The 27,898-nt window shown below is 39.0% G+C and overlaps 1 protein-coding gene across 1 annotated transcript; it reads right to left on the bottom strand.

Moving 5' to 3' along the window:
- Positions 1-330: 330 nt before the first annotated feature.
- auh (AU RNA binding protein/enoyl-CoA hydratase) lies at positions 331-27,825 on the bottom strand. The gene is made up of 10 exons (XM_071906252.2): positions 27,572-27,825; positions 25,064-25,131; positions 24,111-24,198; positions 23,907-23,993; positions 22,315-22,407; positions 19,463-19,519; positions 3,851-4,038; positions 3,507-3,557; positions 3,155-3,202; positions 331-2,385 (listed from the first exon to the last, which is right to left on the bottom strand). The coding sequence occupies exons 1-10, from the start codon at positions 27,795-27,797 to the stop codon at positions 2,308-2,310; spliced, it is 984 nt and encodes a 327-aa protein (XP_071762353.1). The 5' UTR covers positions 27,798-27,825; the 3' UTR covers positions 331-2,307.
- Positions 27,826-27,898: the final 73 nt, after the last annotated feature.

Consider the following 27,898-nt stretch of genomic DNA (forward strand, 5'->3'; position numbering starts at 1 on the left):
GGTCTAAACTCTGCTCTGAAATACTGCAGGTCAAAAGGTCTTCAAAATAAAATATGCTGAAACATGTAGGGAAGCCAATGAAAAATAAAGGCTTTTTTAAAATAATAAAAAATAAAAAGAAATGTGCCTTGGCTTTCCAAGTATTCTTTCAAATTTGACTGAATTGAGCACCTTTTTTGCCAACAGACTTTAAACACACTTATTTGGAGCAGAATAAAACAAGGACACACTCGTTGAGAGGTATAACCTTGCAACCTGCTGCTTTTCAAGTTTACGCTATGGAGTGTTGTGTGACTAACTGGAGGAACAAAAATGAAGCGCAAACAGATAGAAAGTCAGAGACAGTCATTTTATTGAGTCCTCTACAAAGGCTGTCTATGTCATTAAGAGATAATCCTTTCTCTAACATTAAAAAAAACAGTGACTTTGGAAGTGCATTGCTTTAACCATGGAACAACCTGATGTCATGAAATGTTTATGTGAAAAGGATGAGATATGCTGACGGGCTGTGCGCTCATCAAAACAGTGGGGGAACATTTTTTTCTATGCAATAGCTTTATTTGTAAGTGTGCCATAGGTTCATGTCCTATGGGCTGTTCCAGATTGAAGAAGGCTTACTTCACTTATTACAATATCATTTCTAGGGTTATCACTGTGGCTAATCATTAAAGTTTTCCAGAGGTGTGACCAAGTCGACTTTGCTCAAGTCCCAAGTCAGTCTCAAGTCTTGAGGCACAAGTCTCAAGTCAAGTCCCAAGTCTAAATGTCAAGTCCATGTCATTAATGTCAAGTCTCAAGTCTAAATGTAGAACAGCAAGTCAATTCAGAACAAATCAAGAGTCCAGTATCAATTTAATATCTTAAAGAAAACTAAATATCTAGGACTTTTAAATGCAATATGGTTTTAATAGGATAAAAACTTGGTAAGAGCATCATGAGTTTGATTTCTATAATCAGTTTCAACTTCAATAAATTCACTCATTCCATACAAATTCAGAGAACAGAATTTAAATTCAGTCGTCTGCTGGAACAAATCTCATCACTTTCAATCTAAGTCATTTACACAAACACAAGATCTCAAGTCAAGACTTTAGAAACCTTTTCAAGTCATCAAAGTACAAGTCAGAGTCAAGTCCCAAGTCACCAGAACCCAAGTCAAGTCAAGTCTCAAGCAATTAAAACTGTGACTCGAGTCCCCACCTCTGAAGTTTTCATAAAAGCAGTTTGAGGCTTTAAATTTGTTTACAAGAGCACTGACCCCGAATCACTGAGGACCAAAACACATGTAGTAGACAAGGAAAGGCAACTCAGAACATAAGAAATGAACAAAATCAAAACATGTCATGCAAAGTCAGCTCTACTGATTAATTACCATCTACGTCTGTCTGGATACAGTACTGACTCCTGTGCTATGATCTGTTGGACACCATCTCCAGGTTCTCTGAAGGCCATCAGTTAGTGTCATCATAACAGGAATCTGACTAGTGGTGGAACGGCTCACAAGACTCGCAGTTCAGTACACAATGCATTGGGTCAAACAAACATGTTTACCATCCAATTTTAACAATTTAATTTCACAAATAGCTTAGACAGGGGTATTATGAGATGTTAAAATATGATTAGAACGTGATTGGTAATAATCTCAAACTCAAAATTCCACCTCTGATTAAATTACGAAGTGATTTAGTAGAATGTTGCACATGAGGGAAAAACAAGTCAGTGTCAGCATTTCATGCAGATATCATTAGCGTTATCTCCTGCTTGTATCCCTCATGAATTAGAGTTTAGCTTACATTACTCCTCCACACTTTTGGGACAGAGTACAGCGATACATTTCTCCCCCCCGTAAAAAGCAATACATCTTCTGACACATTCACCTGCTCATGTATTCACAGAAGTTTATGGCAGTTGGCATTTCTGGATTAGTTAATTAGCGAAGGAGGCTACTGGTTAGCTTAGCTACCAACTGCCAACAGCAAAACCATCATAACCAATTAATGTTACAGATATGATTCAGTATTGTACGCGATGGTTGATGCTTACTTAGCACGACAATTCCACCAGTTCTGAAAGTAATAGTTGACACAGCCAGTAAGTGCTTTAGCTTTTAGCCTGATATTTTCAAATCACTGGCCAAATTGCTTGCCAACATAAACCCAAAGTTGTGTTCAGATGTACATCCCGAGGGTATTGGATCGGGCAGGTTGGTGTTTTTACATGTACCGTTCCACCCCTAAATATGACAGAAGCAGTGACAGGAGAGCTGAAGGCAGTACTTTGTGATTGCTTTTTATTCTTCCGGGCCCCTTACTCCCCCTTGAAGCGAGGAGGCCTCTTCTCCTTGAATGCAGTGAGACCCTCCAATCGGTCTTTTGTTGGTATCACCTCGGAAACAACACAAATGTGTCAATACTCAGACAAGAGTAAGAGTCTAACAGCCCTGTGACATTGCATTTTGCTGCACACTTTCACCCACATGACCAAAAGTGGTGAACAGAGCGACCGGCCGACAATGCGATCCTTAGAGCCCCTGCTGTTGTGGGGCTAAAAAGATGTACTATTTTATCTTTAGTCGTTTAGTCCAATGATTCTCAACCTTTTTCATATCAAGAACCCCTAATTTAGTCCACATTAGGGCCACAGACCCCCATTTGATAAGGTTTTGTCTCTCAGACCCAAATCTGAGAATATTTTTATTGTTAGATATGATTTTGTCCAGAATTCCAAGACTATCTGTATTGTAGGTAGAGAGATAACAGTGAAACTATGATCAAAATAGTCATTCTTCTACAATCTCTAATTGTGTTAACTTCTTGTAAATGAAATTATGGTGAAGTTTAACAATTCATCAACTTGCTGGGGACCCCCTGGAACCCCCTCAAGGACCCCTGGTGGTCCCCGGACCCCACGTTGAGAACCAGTGGTTTAGTCATTCCTATTAACAATAAATCAAGACTCAAGAAGACTCAATTGTCTCGTATAGTGCATACAACATGAAAGTGAACTCCAACACTCAACGCATTTTTGTATGAACTTTAAGAGACAAGGAACGTTTTCTATGCACAAGAGAGTTCAAAAACAAAATATATTTGATACAGTTGGATAAGTAATAGTGAATTGATATGTCAATAGGTAAAGTGGCTCAAATACTCACCTGGGCATAGCATGCCTCTTCAATTGCCAGTCCTGTAGATAAATCAACCTGGAAGAGATATGATATCACTTAGGCTACATTCACACTGTAGCTGTCCCAATTCTGTAATTTTTCTTCTTTTTTTTGACTGGAATCTGACGTTTTCTAATCAGTGTGAACAGCAAAAAGCTGCATGGAGTCTACTACTAGAACAACTTGGACTAGAGTAATGTTCCTAAAGAGGGCGATGTAAGGTTTCCTGAATCAAGTGAACATCTGTCATCATAGGACCAATGACTTGATAATCATTCAGCAAACATATTAAACGTGTAGAGTGTGTAGTGTGTACTGGTATCTTCTGAGTTCAGCTTACCTCTATCCCCTGGTTAATAGCCAATTTTGCCATCCTAATCGCAATTGGACCCTGAGGGAGCCAATAATGAAACAGTAATTACCTTTTTGGGGGTTAGGGTTAGACAGTTATACAAACCACTGTGTCTGATTTGATTATTTAAAATTGCTCTTACTGTACAGTAATGCAAATTAATCAAGGCCTAAAATTAACAATGACAGTTTATATACTCATGAATTTTATTGCTGACATCACAAATATGTCCAGGGCTGCCATTTTAATGCTAAGAAATTAAATGAAAATTTTCTGCATTATTTCAGTTCAAGTAACAGGTCAAGTAATTGTTTCTGACATGCTCTTCATACCTGAGGGTTGAACTCCCGGGCGAGCTCCAGAGCCCGGAGGTAGGCGGCATCACCGCTCTTGTTCTGCTCCACAGAATGGCTGACCAGGCCGAGGCGGCAAGCCTCAGCTCCGTCCACCACCCGAGCAGCAAAAATAAGCTCCTTAGCAAGGGAAACACCGATGGCCCTGGGTAGTCGCTGGGTGCCACCTGCGGAAGAAAGATGAGAAATTGGATAGGACAAAGCCTCAAGCCTAGACACTTGAAAGCTGCAATATGCAACTATTTTCACGTTAAAATAACAGACACAATTTTCCCCATGTTTCTCTCTCCATCTTATCTCTTGATTAATCAACAAGGCGTAACCTCAAAACCGCGCAAAGTATCTTTTTACATTGCAAAACCCTGCCTTGAAACTCTGAAAACTATAAACTTTGTGTTTTGTTAAACCCCGGCTTCATGCCAAGGCTGAACACCAAGACCAGCCACACGCTAAGACCAGCAAGAACCAAAATTCAAATCTTGCTGCTAAAGACATTTTTGCGCTCCTTGCCATTGATTTTTATCCTGCGTTATTACAAGCCACTTTATACTTTGAAGTTGAGCCTTGCTTTTTAAAAGTTCATTGAAATGATCATCGCCGGGCCCGCGAAGACTGTTTCAAAGCTATTTTAAGAACAAGTTTATTTTAATCTGTTAATTAGTAGAGTCAGAAGCCTCATCTCAACCGACCACTAGTAGTAGGCCTACTACTAGCCTACGTCCTTCCTACGAGATCCTGTCGACAGCCGGGCCAGTCGCGGATTCTCATACGGGAGGAGCCCATCATCCAGAGACCCGTTTGCCGTTGCTATAGGCAATCCGACTATTGCCGAGTTCGTCCAACCTGCCGATCTTCAGGAGACCAATTTCTACACGAGTAAACCTCCTAACGGACACCGGCAAGTAGGCTGTAACATTTTCCATGTCTTTCTGCTGAGAGGATGCAAAAGCTTTTTCTAAAATTAGCACCTAATTCAATCAGGAAAGTTACTGTAGTCTAATTTATCCCTTAGAGCGTCCCGCCTCGTTTCTCTGGTTTATTGACCCAAACTGACATAACTCTATTTACCAAAATCTAATTACTATTCCTAATTTTAAATTTCATTATTCAGACTATAACTTCAGTGTCTTATTCTGGTTTATCATCTGTTCATTTGTCCCATATTTCACCCATTTCATTGATCACATTATTTTGTGTAGTAGGTAGTTAATAAATATTTTCATTTATTATAAAGTCGGCTGTTGTGTTTCCTTCCCTGCAGAGAAGGGTAATCCCTGAACTGAAAAGATCTCACAATTTTCAGATTGATGACTGATTAGTATGAGCAAGTAAAGGTCTGTTTTCTTTCCTCTAAAGAGGTGGTTCCCCAGCGAGTGTAAATTGTTACCTTCATCAAAACCTTTGTCATACCTTTACTAAATTCTAATTTTTATATTTTCAACTGTACGCGCTACATATCTGATTATTGGAACACCACGTTTGTTCAGTGGCCATTAGTGCTGCCCTTCTACCACTGTACCAACTTTTGGAAAAATTAGCATGGCGGTTATGTCTAAACCGGAAATGAGCTCTCCAGAGGTGCCATGTTGTTTGATTGGGCCAATAATAGACGGTTTGCCTCTTCTTCTGTCTGCTGATACGCACAAAGTTTGATGGTTTTGTGTGAAACTGTTCGGAAGTTATATGCCTTTTTGTGAGAAGCCACACCCACCACCATGCCACCCCTTTGGCCAATTGGTATGACAAGTTAATCAGTTCTTCCTTGCCCCATGACCAATCTTTCCACCAAGTTTCGTTCAAATCCATTGATTACTATTTGAGATATCCTGCGAACAGACAATGGAATGGAATGGGGTGCAAACATAACCCCCGTCCAATTCCAATGGCGGAGGTAATGATCTTCATGGATTAAAGGTCCCCCAGAGATTAGCATATAGGCACTAGGTTGTATCATGTTGACTCATACCATGGGATAAATGCAGCTGAAAGTGAAAAGGGAGACACTTACTCAAATGAAATGAAAGAGGAGAAGTTTATTCATTCAATGATGGCAAGCACATGTATATCTAATTGATTTTAGAACTCAAAATTGATTTAAAACTGGGTGATACAGAACCTTTTCTACCCCCCTCCATTTAGTTAAATGTGTTGTCTGAATTTCCAAAACTGATGAAAAACATTTCTCAATGGCAAGAGTAATGAGAAGTAACTTTGCCCAGCTACTTATCAGTGACATCAATGCTGTATGATGTTCTTATTATAAAACTTAAGCATTAGGCAATTATTCTGTAAATGTGACTCTTCTAGAGAGTTTCATGCTCTATCCATATTCCATTTCTTTGTGTGAAACATTTTGTTCACAAGGTTTCTAGCACTTCACCTTCTTGCTCAACTGTTACTCAAGAACTTGGATGGAAATGTGTTTAGACACTGGAAGAGCATGTGGGAGGTTTCAACACAGGAACCTGATGTAGCAATTCCCAGCACTCCTTTGTTCATGCTGGTCATTACTCATTCTCATAACATTCGTTTTTCACTGTTTCACTGAGCCCTTCTCTGTAAAACATAAAAGCTGTAAAATGTAAATGCAACACTATAATAAAGTAAGATAATGAATAGGTATTTATGTTGGAAATTGATAATCCTCTGAACAGTATACCTTTATGATTCCAATAGCTGCTTATTTCATACAAGAGACAGCTCAAATATATCTCTGCCAATATTGCATCATGTATTTATATCATTAGCTGCGTTTCTTGTAAATTCTACAACCACCCCTCATGGCCTTACATAATATTTTAGAGACAAGCGTCATAGTGCATCATAGTTCAAGAAATTTTTGCAACCGTTTTTCAGAAATCATCATAATCAATCAAACAATTCAAACAATCAATATTGCAATTCCATTTTTCTTAATACTAAATAGCACTTTACTGCTGGTATCCAGCTACTGCCTCTACTATCCTATAGTCAATTCTTATTTGTTCAACTCTGTTTTGGCTGTATAGTGATATATTTATACCTATTTATATTGTTTATATCACTCCCACCTCTATATATTGTTTTTATTACTGACTTACGTGAGATTGTGGCAGTGATTGTGAGGTAATGTGTCTATCTGTATGTGCATGACCAAAGAGAAAAGGTGAAACGGAACTAGAGAATTTGAAGACTAAGTGTATGAACTTGTGTATTTTTATTACTAAAAATACCACTTTGCAATATACTGATGTTGAAGACAGGTAGAACATTTAGTTGACAAAAGAGTAGAGCTGAGTGTTCAGTCCTCAAATTGGCTAATCTAACAAATCTCTTCTGTGAAGCACGGATCTTAAGAACATTGGTAGCACATGTCAGAGTCCAAGCAGTATTCCAGTATGAGGTAAAGGCAAGCCAATATACAGATATAGCAGAGCATAAAAAACTATTTTGGATAAACACAGGGAAATAACATCATCACTATCAACCACCTTAAAATTGTTCATTACAAAAACAATAGTCAAACTAGAAGGCACTTGGTAGAACACAAACCACCGCCAATGCTGAGCAATTCTCAAACTTGCAAGGCTGCATCCTCTATAACAGTTTGTTTGTTTATCATTTGTCTTCCAGGTTTGATTTTCCAACAAAATAGCACATGAATGCAATGTTGTTTAGCAGCTGACTTGGAAGTCCTGGATGCCGGACTTTCCCACCAGCATATGAATACAGCATAATAGTTATGGCTAAAAAACGACATGCTATTTATCTAATGGCAGAAATCCCATATCTGAATCATCACCAATATCTAATCAACTGATCCTTAGGCCCAGGCTATCTGACCACCAAATTTCAACCAAATCCATTTGGAACTTTTTGAGATATCTTGCTAACAGACAGACAGACTTGCAAGGGTAAATATAACCTCCTTCCAACTTCACTGGCAGAGGTAAAAATTAGAGAAGTACATTTCCTGAAGAGGAAAGTGTGGGCTAGCTGAAAGCAGCTTAAAATGTTGTTGATGTATTTATATCCACAGTCCAGAAAGCAGCAGCACAGCACCATTTCCACTCAGTGATTAGTCTTCTACCAAACTCTAGCCGCCTCCATGTGCTATTGTTTACAATCTGACCCGACTGTCCACAAAACTAGATCACGCAGCAAGTAACGCACTTTTACCCCACAGCAGTCTGCGCTGCAGCAGAGAAAAATAATTCCATGACTTCCTGATTAGTGAAAGTGTGCGTAAAGGCTTTAACTCCCCCGTGGAGCCTACAAATGACTTTTTTTTTTTTTTTTTTTTGTAGATTTTTGACAGATTCCATTTGGACTCATTGTTAGCAGCAAGAGACTAGCAACGGGAGTTTGTCATTTCAACCAACAGCTGACTTGGGAGCCAATACTATCTGTGGGTCCAAGTACTACAAGTATGTAAGAGACAACTTATGTATAGGTCCAAATTTGCCAAACTTATCCTTTAATCACTTTTTGGGTTCAACTGTTGGAGATTACTGTTGGCCCTGTCTCTACGTATTGGTGAACACTGCTCCGGTGATCTGGAGGAACAAAAAGCTCTACGGTAGTGTTTGGTGGTGTATCGGTATACCGTACACTGGTAGAAATTTGTGTACTGGTAGAGATTTAGCAATAACTTTTCTACCATGGTTGAGCGTTTAAACAAAATGGAACTAGGCTACTATGATCTATATGGCGGCAATCAGTGTTACTAGTTGCAAAACCGTTGAAAACACGGGGGCAAGTTCTGCTGTACGTTCACCACACCATGTGCATTTGTTGATGTCTGTGAGAGGAGACATGGAGGAGCAGGGTGAAGCACAGTGTTTCCCATACATAGGGTCAGCAGTGGTGCATTGCTCATCTGCTTGTGTGAGACAGACCAGTAGACCAGTTGCATGGCACCCAATCCGACAGAGCCTTCCATTCTGAAAACCAAAGTGAAACTTAAAATTCTACAATTTGCTCCAAAATGTGTTTGTAAAAAGTAACTTGACACATTTATTAGTTATCGGAGATAACTGCCCCACACAGTTTTAGACTGTTGACATGAGTGCAGTGCAAAGAGTGGCATATTGCCCCTGTTCACCACTGGATTCCACTGGACACACAGCTGTCACTAGGTAAGGAGAAGTAATTCATCCATAACCCATGACAGGCTATGATATATTGAAAATCATTTTCAGAGAATTCTTTCATTCATAAACCATTTTTCAAACTGAATTACCAGAAAAATGACTAAAACGTGATATATACCGCTACCATCCAAAATTCCAAAAATATTGTGATATACAATTTTGGATACATCGCCCACCACTACTCTACAGTGAAGTAAGTGACGGAATTTTGAACACAATCAATCATCAAGATGGCCAAACCTAGGAAAATAAGGCCTGGGTTGAAAATAATCTGAATTATCCTTTAATCTTTCAAAAATATTTCCAGTTTGACCTCCAGATGTCACTATTCACTCTCCAACATTCATTTCTATGGCTAAAAATGAATAAAAGTTACATGTTAAAATGTATTGAGTATCAAAAGGTTAAAGCTCTTGAACATTGGAGCGGAGTCTCTTGCTCAAAGTATGTAGAAGATTGGATAAAAATAACGTTGAAGGAACAATATGTGTGCTAGCTTTTAGTTTGTCCACCAATTATTTTCTGTTGACTCATTTATTGGAGATGGACTTTGAGAGAACAAGCCATCTCATAAAAACAGTGCTAAAATTGATATTCTACTTCTGGTTACGTTGGTTGGAGCTGACTGACTAACCGACCGACCGACTGACATTGCGATCCTTTGAGCTTCTGCTGTCGCGGGGATAAAAATAAGACATGATAGGAAAATATGTGTGTATGTGTGTGTGCGCAAGTGCCATCGTGGTATAAGCTGCATGAGTTTGTCCCACTTTCAAAAGGTTGCACTCAGAGCTTAAATTACCATTGCACATCACTAGGCAACAGAACTCCACTGTGCTAGTCTACTTCCAGTGACTCTATTCAACCTGGATTTGTTTACATTTTGACCTCTTTTCTTCTGTGGCATTTCTATTCATTCTGCCTCAAAGAACATTTGAGGTTTGATGTCTGATGTTTAATCACAAAGCATGGTGAATTGGTAACTAGGATTTCAAAAATAACGAGGGAACATGTTTTTGTTTTTTTTATATTTTTAGCGCTGTTTTCCTGTAAAGCAAATCCTTGCATGCAACATGTTGAAAAATGGATCTTATGTCCATGACTCACTCTGTGCCAATCTGATCTGTGCACAAGTCCAACCAAAGCATAACAAGAGCTACCTGATGCAGCGCATATTGCAGCAACACAAACGCATACAGACATGATCACTCATGTTTCACCGTGTATGAGGAAGTTTGCTGAGAGGAAGAATGTTGTCAATCTTAATTTAAGACGTCCTTTTAAGACAAAGGTCTCTTTTTAAAAGGATCTTGGCCAGGCTTTTAGGGAAATACGAAGAAGTGGGTCAGTGGATCAGTGATGTCATGTGGAGATGCACTGCTTCACAGCAAATGGACCTGACACTTTGAATGGAAATTAAATGTTTATGATAATTGATTACATTTATATAGCGCTTTTCTAAGTACTCAAAGCGCTTCACATATTGGGGGGGGGGGGGACTCAACTCATCCACCACCAATGTGTAGCACCCACCTGGGTGATGCACGGCAGCCAGTTTGCGCCAGAACACTCACCACACATCAGCTATCTCAGTGGAGAGTAGAGGGCTGAAAGAGCAAATTAGGTAACGAGGGATGATTAGGTGGCCATGATGGAAGGAAGGCCTGTTTTGGGGAATTCTGCCAGGGCACCGGGGTTACACCCCTACTCTTGCGATGAGTGCCGATGGGATCTTTATTGACCACAGAGTCAGGACCTCGGTTTAACGTCTCATCCGAAGGACGATGCTCACTCACAGGACAGAGTCCCTGTCTCTGCCCTGGGGCATTGGGGATATTATTCATGAGACCAGAGGGAAGAGCACCTTCTACTAGTCCTCCAACACCACTTCCAGCACCAGGTGGTCTCTCATCCAAGGACTAACCACAGCCAAACCTGCTTAGCTTCCCAGACAAGCTAGCGATGTGATAAAGGAGCTACGGTGCTGGCGATATATATGCCATACAGTCATATTTATATCAATTTGTGCTTGTTAGAAATATTATTAATAGGCTTTTGTACAGAGGGAGTGCCTTGTACAAAAAAATATCTTCCTTAAATGTTTTCTCACTAACTTTTTAATGGTTTTTTAGGACACGATAACAAGACTGCCCATATCATTTTATTTCAGTCATTCCTGCAATTTCCTTTATCTGGAGAGCTAATAAGTGAAACCTCAAAAATGCATTTTTCGGTGGAATTCCCCTTAAGTATTTGTGAGTTAACAGATTAAATCCTTGTATAACACTTCAGTTTATAAAGGTTAGAGTACAGAATGTTTCCAAGCACAATGAGAGGACAGCAGATCACAAGGCATGCCAACATGGGGAAAACCCATACTCATAATAATAATAGCACTGTACTCTTGAGTATGCACTATCAGCTACTCTACGCTACACTGTATCTAAAAACAGCCAGGGCCTAACACTTTTAAACATTTTAACAATTAACTGTATGTAACCATATGTATAAGCCATATGTAATGTATTACAACAAAAATGACTACATGGTGTCGTTAGTGGTAGGGTTAGACCAATATATCAGGCCTATATAGGCCTTATCAACCAATCTGTCATCCACTGCTGATATGAAGGTGCCTCCCTGGAAAAACCTGCAAAGAAATACTATATTCTTTGCACATTTTATTGGTGTTAATGCCAATTTACGTTTATGCTAATGGTTAAGTATTTGAGTAGTCACGTGGTTTTGATATTTGATTTTGGATATTTGAATTTCCTACTGACATCTGTGAATAAGTTATACTTACCACAGGTCAGATTACGGGTGCACGCAGAGTTAGAATAGCAGGCTTAGGCCAAACCACTTCAGACCAGTAGCGCTCACTTCCATAATCATGAGATGTTTTGAAAAACTGGTGTTGATCTCTATCTTCCCTGTTGTCAGCCCACAACTGGACCCTCACCAGTTTGCATATAAAGCCAAAAGAGGAACGCAGGATGCTGTAGGATGTTTCTTCCACTCCCTCCTACAGCACCTGGACTCCCCTGGCCACCATGCCAGGGATCTCTTCACAGTTTCCTCAGTGACAGACCCCAAACCGTCAGGGTGGGCACCACTACATTATCCACTATCATCACCAACACCGGAGCTCCTCAAGACTGTGTTCTGAGCCCCTTTCTGTACGCCCTTGACACCAATGAATGTCTCAGTCCCTCTCAGCCCCCCCATCACAAAACACTTCAAATATTCAGATGACACAGCCATGCTTGCACTCCTAAAGGACAATAACTCAGTCACACAGCCTATCAACAGTCCACCTCCCGCTTCACTCAGTGGTGTACAGATAACCACCTACACCTCAATGTCTCCAAGACTAAGGAACTGCTCATCAACGTCCGCAATGAACCTAGCACCCCCAATCATCATTGGTCTCCCTACTCCCAACCTCCCAGCTCTCATTGACACTGCCATCCTTTGAAAGCATTAATCATTGCACTTGACCCCAGCCACCCCCTTAACCCATGCTTCACCCTACTCCATCTAGCCTGAGATACAGATCCCTGATCTGTAAAAAGGCATGCTTCAGCAAGAACTTTGTGCCCTCTGCCATCACTGCCCTCCATAGACTATAAATGGACCTATGCTCTTATGACTGTTTCTTGTGTCCCCGATTTCTCTGTATTTGCTGGATGTTGTTTCAACTGTTGTGTGTGTACAGGCTGTGGAAACAAATTTCCACTAAGACCACAATAAAGAATCAACCTATCTATCTATCTATCCCACTGAGTCTTGACCCGAAGGGTTCGCTCTTCTATGCTGTGGAATGCGTTTGTTGTACAAGTCTGTTTGCTCCTCACTGCACTTGACAGCATAGCCAATGTTGCTCCATTGGTGTTTTGGTATGCGGTCCTTCGGATGACCCAGGCGCTGTCTCAGTGTGTTTCCAGGTATGTAGCCGGAGTTTCTGAGAAGTTGTGGAGGGTTTTTACCAAACACAATAGCCCAGTGTTTTTTAATCCTGGCAATCGCCTACACTCCTCTTTTCCTTTTCAAAACAGTGTAGGCGTTAACTTGTAGTAAACCTTTCAAAAGTGCACAGACGGACATCCGCATGTGAATTTTTGCCACACAGCTTGTAAAATTAAAATTGCAACCACGTACCTGAATGAAAAAAACGTCATGTCAACCTCCTGTGTTAATTATAAGTAGGATATGTGGGATATTTTGTGATATCTCTCACTTGACATCACAAATTGTGTAAATGTGCCAAAACGAGTGGTAAAAAATAGCAGCAAATCCACCGATGTTGGCGGTTTGGTATGAAAAAAATCAACCACACTCACAAAAAATGAGAAATATGTGCTGTGGTTTGTTTATGGTTGATTTTAAATTCATAAATTGCAACAAAATCTTGTTCTTCTGCTTTTTTTGGAGGGTTACTACTTGTTATTACTTGAACGCGACAGAAGACCAGCAGCAAGCAAAGTAAACAAGGACATAAAACAGTATCAAATGGACTATTATAGCTGAAATGTAGTGATAATTGTTCAATTGCAATTAATTAAAGATATGTGGAACTGCAGTGTGAGCGCGAGTAGTGTGAGTACTTTGTTGAAAGGACATGATTTAATCACTTTTTGGAGTCAACTGTTGAATAAACTGAGAATACCATTGGCCCTGTGTCTGTGTATTGGACAACAGCGCTCCTGGCGACCTGGAGCTATGAATGAAGTAAGTGATGAAACTTTAAACACAATCAATCATCACAATGGCAAAAACTAGGAAAATAACACCCGGGTTGGAAATAAGTGGAATCATCCTTCAAGACAAAAACGTTCTAGCTGTTTTCTGATGGTGCTTAGTAGCAGGTCAGTAAACAAGATGTTCCAGGGCATTAGACCACTACTGACGTTTTCTGTCCCTCTCTTTCCTGGGAGTGTCCCAGCAGTGATTAAATCTCCAAAGACTTGGATCGACGCCAGCACTCTGAGTGACCTATTTCTATCCAGCGGAGAGACTGGCAATGGACACGTGGCAGCGAGATGCCTTCTTTCCTTTCTTTCCTTTTACAGAAAATTTGCTATAAATGGGAGAGTCGAGGAATTAAGTAGCTTTCCCTCACTTCAGATGCTCCTGACAAGCTTAGTCTCGTGTATTTTTAGAGCAGGTTTCTGTAACTCTTTGGAGGTGATGTATTATTGAGGACTTGAGGAAGGGAGAGTGTGTCTGCTCAATGCCAACTGGGCCACAGGTTTACTCAGCTGTTCTGTAACTGGATGAAGTCAAAAGAGGACGACACAAGATACTGGAATGACCTCTTTCAGCAGCTAGGCAGCTGTTGCGGTACCCAGCCTAGATGTCATGGTCAGCTTAAAACCCTTGTGGCTGTCAGCACTCAAGTCACCAGTGAGGCACAATCAATACCATAACAGTGCTTATTATTTCAGCAAATTAATTTATCACTAAATATTGCGTTTTCATAGGCAGATATGCCAGTTGCACATTCAGGAGGGGAAACCTTCAGATTTGGGTAGGGTTATGGGCGTGTCACCTAAATATCACTGAATATGATTCTTCATCTTTTTCTTTTTTTCTTGCTTTATTTTCCATACTTCTTATCCAACTTTATTTTATTTCATTGTGGTACTTTATCATCATTGTCTTTGTTTTATTGTATCTAAAGCACTTTATAAACATTATTTTTTTAGAAAAGTGCTATACAAATAAAGATATTATCTATCCAGATGGAGAAATAAGCACTCCCTGTGGCTCTCTCTCAATTGCATCTTTTGAAGGTACTTCAGTGGCCTGCTGTATGTGCATCAGGCAAAATCAAGATAGAGGCTGTTTAGTTTGAAGTAGTAGCAGGTGAAATAGTTCAATAGAAAATTTCAGGGAATTTCATGTTCAACTGACATACATTCAGGCACTTCCCTGCCCTGTTTTACTCAGAAGCCCTCCCAGGTCTAGTCTCCATTATGGCACACTGAGAAGAAGATACCAAGGCCAGCCGAAAAAAACACCTGTGTCACCATGGCAACAAGCTGTGAGTAAGTGCAGCGTACAGGGGGATTTTATTTTGAAGTTCAGCTAACATGTGCCAGATGTTTACACTGGGGAAAGATGTGAGCTAGTAGGCTACAGAGACGTGCAGAAAATCATCTTTTTTCCATACTGTACTGTGTTTACATTGTCACAAATACATTGCGAGAGGCAAGAGTCAAAGTAACTCTATAAGCAGTCGTTATACATATTAGACATATTTTAGCCAATGTTTAGATGTCAGACCCTGTGGGAGTTGTAGCTTGTATAGCATTCCATGGGTCTGTCTCATCGGGCTATGTGACACTGATCAACCAATCTGAGTAAGGTACAGCCCACAAGGGTTTGACTGACTCATCGTTATTAGCATATGATGAAGGAAAAATAAATCCATGTGCAATAAATGATCAAATTAATTTATGGATAAAAAATAAATATCTTTGACTTTGAAATATCTTTGCTGCCAAGTCAAGAATTTATTATTTTCTGTATTCATTTATTTATTTCCCGATTTGTTTGTGCATTTATTCAATTATTGATTGATTTATCAATACAGAATTGGGTTAGAATTGGGATACCTCACCTTGCAGCATCAGTGATTTGGCAACATATATCGATCACCCTTTGGAGTATTCGCTTCCTATCGACTGCTCCACTTCAAATGGGCGGAATACTTTTACTGTGTTCAGTTACAGAAAGTCTGTATCATTAACAGTGGCAATAGATCTGTCTTTTATACCTGAATGTTACAGCTCCTATTTCAGTCATGAGGGATGAGGGAGAACCATCCAATCTCAATAGTTGAATAAATATGCCACATTTGAAGGAAGACAAAAACGTCATACATTTAGCACAAGAAGACTGCATCTTGTCTTCTTAGTCTTAGTTTTACTTTACTGTAATAACATTGCATAGTAATGGAGATAAATTTCACTACAGTGGTTGTCATTTTGGAAAGAAATGGGAAGCTTTAATGTCAGATTATGGTAATGAAAGAGAACAAAAAGATGAAATGTAGTTGATAGAAAGGTATTTTGCATTTTTTTAGGGCAGTGCACACACATTTTGTTAAAAAGTGTTCACTGAAGTTTACAAGTTTTACATGTAATATTATGTGATTTCATTATGTGTAACCATTACTCAGACCAATTGAAACATTAAGTTACAAGCATTCAATTTTTCTCACAAGTACTCAAACTGGCATTACAAAGACAGATTTTTCAAGTCTGTAAAACATTCTTACGACCACAGAACCTCAAACACAAGTACAAAGTCCTTCCTACAAAGATTCAAAACTGAGCATCGACATTTCAAGACTAGTTCCAAGTAGGGATGGGACAATAACCGGTATTACTATATATCGCGGTAAAAAACAATGACAATTATGACACCGCCCCTAATTTTTATTACCGTGACCACCGCGATAACCGGCGACTTGTTGGAAGGCAGAATAGCAAACTCAAACACACAGCACAGCCCCAATTCTCTCTCGTCTGTCATCATTATATTTTATTTCCCCCAGAAGGGGGAGCCCTGTAATCCTCTACCACTCATTGGGAAGTGAACAGCGTCATAGGGAGCCAGAGCAGAAGGCTGTAGGCTGAAGCCTTCCCGTGGCTGACTAGTGGCTAAATGGCTAACGCGATTTTCCATTGACCGCAATGTAGTATGTCTTCTCAACTAACAAAGCAACGAATGGTGTTGAGATTCACGTCTCAGCACACTACGCACTATAAGGTTTTAGACAATCTGCATGTTTGTTATTTTAAGCATAGAAACTCACAGAAAAGACTTTGTAATGATGAAGTACGACGTAGAATGTACCAACTGTTGATAGCAGGGGTGATCCGCCTGAGTAGAGTAGACGCAGTCGCGTATGGGTAAGTGATGCAGTTTGGGACTTCGCTAAAGTATGAGTTCAGACTCATGATAGTAACTGCCGACATTTTTTCACAGTAACCTGTGAAGCTGTAACTAGCTGGTTAGCTACTGTAGCTTGTTCCCTTTGCAGGAGATGGAACATTCCAACTAGCGACGCTAGGTTATAAGCCTGCTGGGTAGTGTAGTTTGGTAACTCATTTTGTCGTTCATGTAAATAATACTGAATGGATTTTTGTGAAATTAAGCCAAGCGCATTGTGTTGATGCTTAGTACAACATATTTCAAAATCAAAGCCGTATGCTTTTTACATTGCTTATGTGAAGTAACCTCCCATGTAGGGTCAAGTCAACCCTATGGTTGATGGAAATAATGTCAACTTTGGCTCCCTATTCATAGTATTCACATGATGTCACATGCATTTCCTACCAATATGGTGCTTTACCATGTACACAGCTCATTGGCTGTGGCTGTCATTTGATTATAATCACCTGTTCATTTTTTATAGTCACCTGTTATTTTCCTACCAAGATGGCCATGTGGTGATGGAACAGAATACAATGAATAAAGGAAGTGACCATGGTAAACACATGAACATCGTCATGAAACCGGGGATAATCAGGCTGCGAGCAATAAATCAGCATCAGCATCCCTGTCAAATCCTCCTCCTAAGGTTTTGTATCTTCTTAATAATTATCGAGATAATATTGTATATCGAGATAATTTTGAAATTTTCATATCGGGACAGGCCTAGTTCCAAGCTGTCAAAACTTAGATAACTGCCACAATCTGAAAACTTAAAGCTAACTCGATAGCTGTTTGGTAATGTTTCCACCTGAAGATCACCTTCAGTTTGTCGAGCACCAAACCAAATGTGACCTCTTTGAACTCGCACATTAAACTAGAAAGGATTAAGCCAAATTGAATCCATTCCAAAGAGTATAGCAAATATAACATAAGCTGCTGCATCTAATCAACAAAGGGTTTTCGATCTGAAAGTAAAGAAGTTGAACCCATTTAGAATTACTGCTAACAATTGCCGTTAGAAATAAAACATTCAGTGACCTATGTACATGTACATGCCTTTATCAGTATACAAGCTCAGTAGAAAAACCCTAAGATGGTTCTTCTCTCCTCTAACCTGGATGCATTTCTATAAAAAGACAGGACGCTGTGGTAGTGTGCACTCTTTAGATACGCCTCTATTCTCAGAACCAGGCAATCAGGGCAGTTAGCTTGTTTTATTGAAAACTCCACAGAGGAAGACAACATCAGCTGAGCTTAGCCATACATGGGCTGACCTAGTTCCCCTGTGTTCTTTTTCCAATAAATGCCATGCAAATCAAAAAAGAATCTCAGATGTTTTTTTCTGCTTGAATTAGACTCATCTTCCGAAATTGGCTTGTTTTCTGCGTTTCCAAGTCTTTTTCGGACAATAGCTTTATGTCGTCAAAAGAAGGAAAAGAAAGAACATTGGTGGCATTGCCAATATCATGCTGAAATGCAGAAGAGTGGTGGTTTGTGCACCTCTCTCGCCATTCGATTTCCCATCTTCCCAAAAAAGCAATAAGCCAGCTACAATTATTACAGAACTCAGGCTCTAGAGTGTTGAATAAGACCAGGAGAAGAGCACATATTAACCCAGTTCTTAAGTCTCTGCACTGGTTACCTATTAGTTTCCGCATTGATTTTAAGGTTCTTTTATTGATCTCTAACTCAAATCTCTATTTTTTTATGATTTTTCTTTTCTGGTTGTTTTATTCCATTGCATGTTGTGAAGCACTTTGAGCTGCATTGGCTCACGTGAAATGTGCTATATAAATAAAGTCTGATTGATTGATTGATAGTTTCTTTAATCCGTGCTCAGTGAGATAATCAGGGATAATCAGGGAGATAATCGGTGTTACCGCAAAACCATGAATTTGGTGGCATTTTAAAAAGTCTCTCTTGTTAAACTTAATAAATTGGTCGAATCTCAATAGATTCCCATTTTCGACTATATCTCCCGTAGTGCACATGCCTCTATGTTTCCACTCAGAGAAGCCACCACTTCTGCACTGCGCCCACAAATGCATCTTATTACTATTCCAGTCGACAATTCATATTGTCAAGTGGAATTTCAACACATCAGCGTTTCAAATATTTAATTAGATTCCCAAGGGTTTAGATAAATAAGGATCTACTCACTTCAGTATTATGGCTGTATTTACAGTCTGACGTGGTACTTTTTGTTTGCTAAATGTTTCATGGTCTATAAGCTGGCATACTATTGGCCATTAAATAAAGAACTCAGAAAATGTTTATTCTGGGGGGAAAGTAATGCGGTATGGCACAGTTATGTCAACAAAAAGAGAGGAAAAGTCCTTATGATATCTTAAGCCTGGCTAATATTAAAACAGCATGAAGCCGTCACATTACCATTTCTTAAATCCACCAACTGCACCACTTGCGGTGCACTGACAACTGGATGCAGGTTTTTAAAGGCAAACCTCTGTCGTCACTTCAAGAAAATAAAAACTGGAAAGGAAGCCAAGCTTACCTGCTCCTGGAATTATAGCGAGTTTGGTCTCAACCAGTCCCAGTTTTGCAGAGTCGGCTGGAGAAATAAAAGAACAGTAAAGTGAAAAGGTCACACCATCACATTTCAGTGCTACCTCATGTGTTTTTGCTGCATTAGGAAGGATCAGACACATCAATTGAAAACGCCTTCATAGTAGCTTTAGCACATTCCAATGAATCATAATAATTGTGATACTATATTTTCAGTTGAACCTAATTTTATTTAGATAAAAGAATTGCAGGTTTTGTTAACAAACATGGATTAGTGTCGGAAAAAAAAAAACCCTTAATTTTATCCCTGAAATGTCCTTAATTTCTCATTACATAAACATTAGTTATCCATTAAAAATAACATACTGTAGCTTTAAAAAAAAAAGTAAGGTTTGTATCATGGGTTTAAAAGGGATTTATTCATGGGTTGATTCACAGAGACACTAGAAATTAAGGCATTTTTCATGCCTTTTGTGCAGGTTTACAGGTTATTAATGAGTTATTAATGGAAAGTTCCTGTCTCCCTGAATTTTACATTAAATTAGAAAGTAAGCAGTCAAAAATGAAGGGGAGTTTAAGGAGGTTTTGATGGAGTCTCCATTAATAACTCCCTTCATTAATTTTAAGGGGATTTTGCATCAATTAAGGGGTGAATTCGTGTAAATGTAAGGTTATTTTAAGGGATTACTGGTTCGTACAGTGTGCCACGTAGTAACCTGGCAGCCCTCAGCTATCTGTCCTACTTTGAAACCATGACAACTCAACTGAGAGGTTAAAAGTTAAATCTATGTTAATTTTAAGTCAGTGTCCCAAAACTGTAAGCAGATAAGAATGTGTCTCATTTACATTTTGCTACAGAACTACAGCAACTTTCATCTGTGAAACTACCGCCGTTATGCTTCCCTCGCCACTTTTCAATGAAACCGCATCAATGACACATGCCTAAAATAGCTGCTGCGTTGCCACTGCCGCTAACAACTGACTAACATCAGAGACATGCACAACAACACACCATTGCATCTAGCTCTTTTGGAGTGGAAAGTACCAGTTAGAAATCAAGAACAGGTTTATATTGGCTGATAAAAGAAATGTTAAATAGTGTGTGTCTGCGTTCCTCAAGCCCAAGTCCATAAAATTATGGATGGTGAGTAAGCTGCTTACAATGTGCAACGTATGAGAAGAGGACAGGAACATGCACAGTTAAAAAAAAAAAAAAGGAGGATGCCTACACAGGCTTGGGGAAAAAGGAATAAAACAAAAATACTTCTAAGACCCTCAAGTAAAAAGTGCTTCAACTAAAAAGTGAGACAACAAAAGAAATCTCTATACACCATCATCAGTTGTTTAACATTTGCTCAGAGCCACTGGCTTGTACATTTATTAAGGCACTGATAGATCAGTCTCAGACAGAGGTGTGACCAAGTCAACTTCGCTCAAGTCCCAAGTCAGTCTCAAGTCTTGAGGCACAAGTTTCAGGTCAAGTCCCAAGTCTAAATTTAGATTACCAAGTCAGGTCAAATCAAGTCCATGTCATTAATGCCAAATCTCAAGTCTAAATGTAGAACAGCAAGTCAAGTCAGAACAAATCAAGTCCAGTATCAATTTAATATCTTAAAGAAAACTAAATATCTAGGACTTTTAAATGCAATATGGTTTTAATAGGATAAAGAGCATCATGAGTTTGATTTCTAGAATCAGTTTCAACTTTAATAAATTCAATCATTCCATACAAATTCAGAAAACAGAATTTAAATTCAGTCGTCTGCTGGAACAAATCTAATCACTTTCAATCTAAGTCATTTACACAAACACAAGATCTCAAGTCAAGACTTTAGAGACCTTTTCAAGTCATCAAAGTACAAGTCAAAGTCAAGTCCCAAGTCACCAGAACCCAAGTCAAGTCAAGTCTCAAGTCTTCTCTTCATGCATCAAGTCAAGTCTCAAGCTATTCAAACTGTGACTCAAGTCTGACTCGAGTCCAAGTCATGTGACTCGAGTCCCCACCTCTGGCCTCAGCTGTCATGTGCTCCCTATTTCTGACTTGACTATGCGTTTGCATGATCATTGTGCCATTAGCCCCTAAAATATAAATGATTTTTGGCCATTATGCCCAGTTGGACCTGTTCAAAATGAAGGGCAAAGAAAATGTCAATAAAGCTAGCATTGAACACGACTCAATGTGTTAATTTCTTTGCGGACCAAATGTGCCATACCACCTAAAACTACTACCACTATGCTGCACAGTGCTACATTTTGCTGCCGTTTTTTTCCACTGATGCAAACTTTTTCCTCCCATCAAATCAGTGATAGTGCCAAAATCCATCCAGGTCCCTGAAACTTTGATTCATATTTTCCCCTAAGAGACAATGCTTCACCCTCCCCTGTTCATTCATGACATACTAGTGTAAATCCATTAGTATTATGCGCATTTGCCCTTTAGTCTTCTAATCTTTTCCCTTATTAATTGGTCACATTTTCATTTATCTTGTAAAGCATGTTGTAGCTGTTTTGATAAGTGCTCTTTAAATTAAGGCGTTATGGAGGACCAAGACTATCGTTTTCATTCCAAGCAATCACTACAGCAGCTGATTTCACTGATTAGCACACCTTCAACCAGAGAGGAGGAATCAGTGAGACCAGCTGCTGTAGTGTTTGGTTGGAATTGTAATTGTTGTAACTTGATCAGAATATGCAAGGAGATGCAATCCCAAATATCTCTGCTTGCCTGATTATCTAGACTACAAGACAGTCTACATAATCTGCACATAACAATATCTTGCACAATCAAATAAAAGCACACTTCTACTCTACTGTATCCCAAAAATTAAGTCATCATCTTACATGCAGTTCTGATGTCACAAGCAAGGGCCATCTCCAAGCCCCCTCCTAACGCAGCGCCATCAATTGCAGCAATTGTTGGCATCGGCAGGTTGCCTACAAAAGAAAAGAAGACATGGAACAAGAGACTTGAAATGTGTTCATTTACGTTAATCATACTGCAGATAAAAGCAATTACAGACAGTAATTACAGACGATGGAATTACAAACAATCCATTGTCTCTTGGTTTGGTGTCTCTTATGTCTTATTGTAAATATAGCCAGGAGTGAAAAACTATTTTTGATTTGTGATATGGACAATTTAAATATCATTAATGGTATGGTACACCCAGATAATGTACAATGAACGAGGGGTGGCCCAATTTCTACTACTATGCTTACTGACATTTGAGTGTACAGTGTTAAATTTGAGAACATTTTTGTTTACCCACTAAAATGACATTCACTTAAACATAAGTTTGTCAGTGAGAAGACTGCACTAATTGAACCATGTCACCATTTTAAAAATTCTGTTTTTAGCTACATGAAAACAACAAAATACCCACGCTAGGGTTGCAGGATTATTGCAAAAAATAATAATCCTGCTTATTTTGCTAAATATTGTGATCACAATTATTTTTCTCAGTTTCAGGAAACAAAATTATTTTATTGCACCTTAATGTATATTTTCACTTTTTCAGTGCAGTATTTCTCAAAGTGGCAGCAGCTACTCTTACTCTTATTGTGGTTCTTATTTACAAAATTTAAAAAATTACTACTTTATTACTTTGGGGTGCAGCTACAACCCTAACAAATTCACCCAGAATATGCACTTCTTTATCATCATCTGTTTTAAAAACAAAGTATCTCCAAATGACTGACGATGATCCACATTTAGGAATTAAAACAAAGTTTTCAGGATTTTCCCAATTTTCCTGACATTGGGCTGATCCGTTCTTTCCCACTTTGCTTGTCGCTATGTTTTCCCAAATATGGTCTATGTCAGGTTTCTCTACCCATTTCGTTTTGATCACAAGGTGCATGTTGCATATTCAAAAGTTGTGATTGATCATGTGTAATGGAAGTGATTGATATATGACACCAGGACTTACAGGTGAATAAAAACAACACTTCAGTATTGCTGAATGACATGATTATTAATCATGGAAACATAAAATCGCAATATACAAACACAATTAATTGTGCCACCTTAACCCACGCTGATTTGCGGCACGTGTCAAAACTAAAGTATGAAAGAAAGAAAGAAATGTAAATCTTGCTTTTATCTGCTTACTGCAAGCCTCAAAAATATTTATTTATTTATTCCATTTTGTCAAGCAGTGCTTTTTTGGTGACTGAAAAGGATTACATTACCCTTGATTTTGAGAAAACATGCATCAAAGCAAAACAGCAAAAAAAAAAAAACAGAAACCTATTGGAAAATGTGTAGTTTTGCAAAATGTTAACCCAATCAATCCCCCTTTAAGTACAGGAGATGAGCAAAGTAAAATAACCAAGTACATTTCGGTATGATAAAATGATTCAGCAAGGGTCAAGTCAAAACACAATTAATTCATGGACAGTAGATGAACTCCATCATTCATGAAAACCCTTACCTAGTTCTGTGATGAGCGCCCTTGCTTTGGACACAAAAGGTCCCACTTCACTTTGGTGCATTTTGGCCCTCTCCTTCAGGTCTGCACCTGCATAGAGGGAAAAACCATCGTCATAAATGCAAAGGCCTGTGTACTCCTGAAATATAAATCAGAGGATATCACAGGGTTTCTGTGTTCACGTGTTTTTGTTTTTGGCAAATTTACCTGCACAGAAAATCCCAGGAACCAAACTGCATAAAATGACACTCCGTACTTTGCCGTTCTTTTTAATGGCCTCCACAGCCTCGGACATCTGAAAGGCAATCACAAAGTTTTATTCCAAAAATGAAATATGCACCGTTTGAAAAATTGTGACATCTCTAAAAATGATTAATGGTGTGAGAGTAAAACTCAGGTAACATTACTGAACTTGAAGGTATCTGAAGACCTTTGATTAAAAAATAGTGACATTTTATAGGAGATGACTGATGATTTGTAGGGATGCATTGATGAATGTGCCAGCGATCATAAATCGGCCGGCCAATCACAGTTTCAACTGCCCGATAAAAATAAACAAATAAATAAAAAGTTTAAATTGCCAGATTAGGAAAGTGGTCAAAATTGTGCTGGAAAAACTTATGCGCCAATTTGCGTCAGTTAGCAGAACATTTTCTGACATGTTTTGACTTTCACAGCCTATGATCATAGATTGCAACCTGTTTAATATACTAACATGTAATTGCTAGTATGTGATTTATTTCCACAGGGACAGGCTAGCTGCGTCATGCAGCATAAGAAGAATCTGTATTGGAAATGTACTATTTATGCTTGCTGTGCACTTCACATGATGTGCTGTTGTCAGTAGAAAGTCTGGGTAAAGTAAATCATTTCAGTTGGAATTGTCACCTGAAAACCTCATCAGTATATCCCTAAAAATTAGATTTTCTTTAAATACTGAACAATGACTACTAGGTAACAAATAATGATTTTGTTTGTTGGATGGTTCTTGCATAGGCAGCATTTTGGAATGAAACCTTTCCAATATATGAATGCGTTGTAATAGTTATTTGTGTTATAAAAACTGCCAATGCAGAAAGTTGACCATGTAAAATGGTCCACATTCCAATCTTAGTGATTAGTGAATCAAGTTAACATAATAAGCAAAAAGCGATACATACCATATTCACTAGGTTTTTGCTTATGGCATTTTTGGCTTTTGGTCGGTTTATCCCAACAACAACAATCCCTGAAAGAAAAGACAGTGTTAAGCTGATTAGTAATAGCAAACAGTAAACCCACTGATTGAGGGTGTGTTGCCTCAGTGACATCAATAACTGATTTGATAGACCATTGAGGCCCACCCAGGAGTCTCTTTCCAAAATTGATTTGGTTTTATGGTTGCAGCCAGAAGATGGAACAATTTTGACATTTTTGGCTTACTCATCATCCTCTGTGTTGAGTAAGTTTTTTGTTTTGTTTTTTAGTTTCTGCAAGATTAACCAGAAGTACTATGTGGTGGGTATGTGCATTTTACAATGCGTCAACATTAGGGTTTGGTACTGAAATAGAATAGCAAAGTTGTTAGAGCTCTGTTCACAACTGCTGTCAATTGAATAAACACAAATTGCGAAATCATCGCATACAAATAATCTGTCAGAGGTGATGTGGGTAGCTTGCTTTTGGATTTGTGGAGAAACATTCCTAAAACTAAGTGAGCCAGTTGTGTAGGTATCTATACTGTGTAGCCATTTTGTTTTGTGCTCAAGTATTTCTGGTTCATTTTCAGATTTACATTTGCATATTGACCTGTTTGTTCATAAAATACAAACTAATGCCCTATGCAATAATGGAGCGAGAGAGAGAGAGAGAGAGAGGGGGGGGGGGGGGGTAGCTAATCACAGGGTTAGGATTAGTCACATGGTTCTGCAGCATGCTATACTTTCATTCCAGTTGCTGTAGCCTTTTAGATGGACTTTCTCGGTTTAATTTTGCCTCCAGCTCTGCTTATCCAAGGCTAGTTTAGGTGTATATTTTACACCTCAATTATTGTTAACATCTGCTTCACCATCCCCCATGTTCCCCATTCAAATATGATGGAAATTAAATATGGCTGCTGTCTGTGTGAGTAAGGCGATTTGTGTTTGATTGCATCTGTTGCCTGAAAACTTCAATGACATAAAATGCATACTGAGTGCTCACTAGTGCTTTGTTTTTAAAGACAAGGAAAACACCCAGTCATTTTCTAACATCACTATGCTGTGGATACATAGTGGACTGTATCATGGAGGAAGACTTTGGGACAGGTCCATGGTTAACCAAACAGAATCAACCTACAATAAACCTGATCAAATTCAATAATGTACCTATTGCTTTTAGACTTAAGATGTTCATCGTATTGCGTTTTCACATCATGAAGGACATACTGTATACTGGTCATTAAAGCCACACAGGGGCTGACTTACGAAAAGTCCATGTTTGAATAGAAAGTGTACTGTGGTCTCGTCTAAGCTTAAGTAAACCAGAAATATGTTACATAATAATAAAAAATGTAATGAGTATAAGATATTTTTATGAAAAGGGGCCATTACTCAGGATTATCTCTGTGCCAAATTAGGAAAAAAGTTACCAATCTTTGCCTGAATTATTCAACTGAATACAAAACACGCACAGCATTGTGGGTATTGGAGTCTTTGTAATTATCACAATATAATAGTTCAAATGGCTGTATTTTCTTCAAATCTCAACATGTGGCTTGGCAGCTATCTTTAAAATTATGTTTCTGACCAACCTGTGGAACGTCAAGTGGTTACTTTGTCATGATTTTACAGTGATTTGATTTAGTGCAAACTAAAAAAAAAAAAGGATAGGTTGATAACTTCACCATTTTTGGAGCCATCCCTTAGCCGTTCGCAAACTAAGTAAAGGCACGCACAATCAATGTACCTACCAAATTTCATGTCATTCTGTCGAGTTCATGAGAAGAATACTTTTTTTTTTGTTTTTCAAAAAATCCAAAATGGCTGCCGAAAATTTTTCACGGACATTATTTGTCCTGGAGGCACAAATGTTCAATACGTCCAGATACATATCTGTACCAAGTTTGACATAATCTACAATTAACGGTGGGGCGGGGCTGAACCTTACTTTGAGGGTTTACTACAGCGCCCCCTATGGACCAATCAGTACCATTATTTGTGTCCAAGTAGCGAGTGAACAGGACTATCCATGCGCCAAATTAGAAAAAAGTTACCAATGTATGGCCAAGTTATTGGACCAAATAGCGGGTTTCACTACTACATAGTGAACCCCTTATTAGAGATGCACAGAGTAGTTCTGAATACTAGTTTTTGAAGTGTTATTTCAACATTGTAGCATTTGTTGCAACATTTCATAATTCCCACATTCAATGTTTGCAACATTATAACTATTTGCAATCAGAATTCGATTTCGACATGTATCAAGTCCTGCTTTTCCCATGGCTTTTCCCCTGCTTTTCCCCACTGATAATTTTACATCTGGGGCACGTTCAAAGTTCGCACCGTTTTGCTACGTTGCAAAACGTTTTCCGGCTGAACGATATGTTTGCTCATTAAACCTCCTTGCTTTCAACGCACTACCGTTTCTTTTTAAACTTCCTGTTTGCTACGTTTTGGGGCAATTGAACGTGCTCCTGAATTTGACTGTACCTGAATCCTCTCCGTCCAGATATCTGACGCGCAGGTCATCCTTTGCATCGGAACTGTAACGTCGTGTTGCTCCGTGACCGGCCGGGCGAACAGGCGACACTTTATCAGACAACAAATACTGCAGAGACCTGGAAGAACAGCCGCCCAGCCTGCACAAACTGTCCAGGTCCCCCGTCTTGAAGCGAAAAGCTTGCAACAGGGTTTTGCACCCCACCAGGACCGCCATGCTGCCGAGCCGCAGTGTTGTTTTGACTTTCAACTTTGAACCGAGTGACGTGTATTTTGATCACGTGACTCATCCTGAGCCGCTGCCAGTCCGCTGTGATA

The sequence above is a fragment of the Centroberyx gerrardi genome, chromosome 2, assembly GCF_048128805.1.
Source record: "Centroberyx gerrardi isolate f3 chromosome 2, fCenGer3.hap1.cur.20231027, whole genome shotgun sequence".
Taxonomy (NCBI): Eukaryota; Metazoa; Chordata; class Actinopteri; order Beryciformes; family Berycidae; genus Centroberyx; species Centroberyx gerrardi.

What these genes read in the sequence shown, in the direction of transcription:
- auh (XM_071906252.2), bottom strand. Translation starts at nt 27,797, where the DNA reads ATGGCGGTCCTGGTGGGGTGCAAAACCCTGTTGCAAGCTTTTCGCTTC. An exon ending in TCTGGACGGAGAGGATTCAG is followed by an intron (nt 25,132 to 27,571) that starts GTACAGTCAAAT and finishes CTTTTCTTTCAG; the next exon opens with GGATTGTTGTTGTTGGGATA. An exon ending in CGCTATAATTCCAGGAGCAG is followed by an intron (nt 4,039 to 19,462) that starts GTAAGCTTGGCT and finishes TTTCTTCCGCAG; the next exon opens with GTGGCACCCAGCGACTACCC.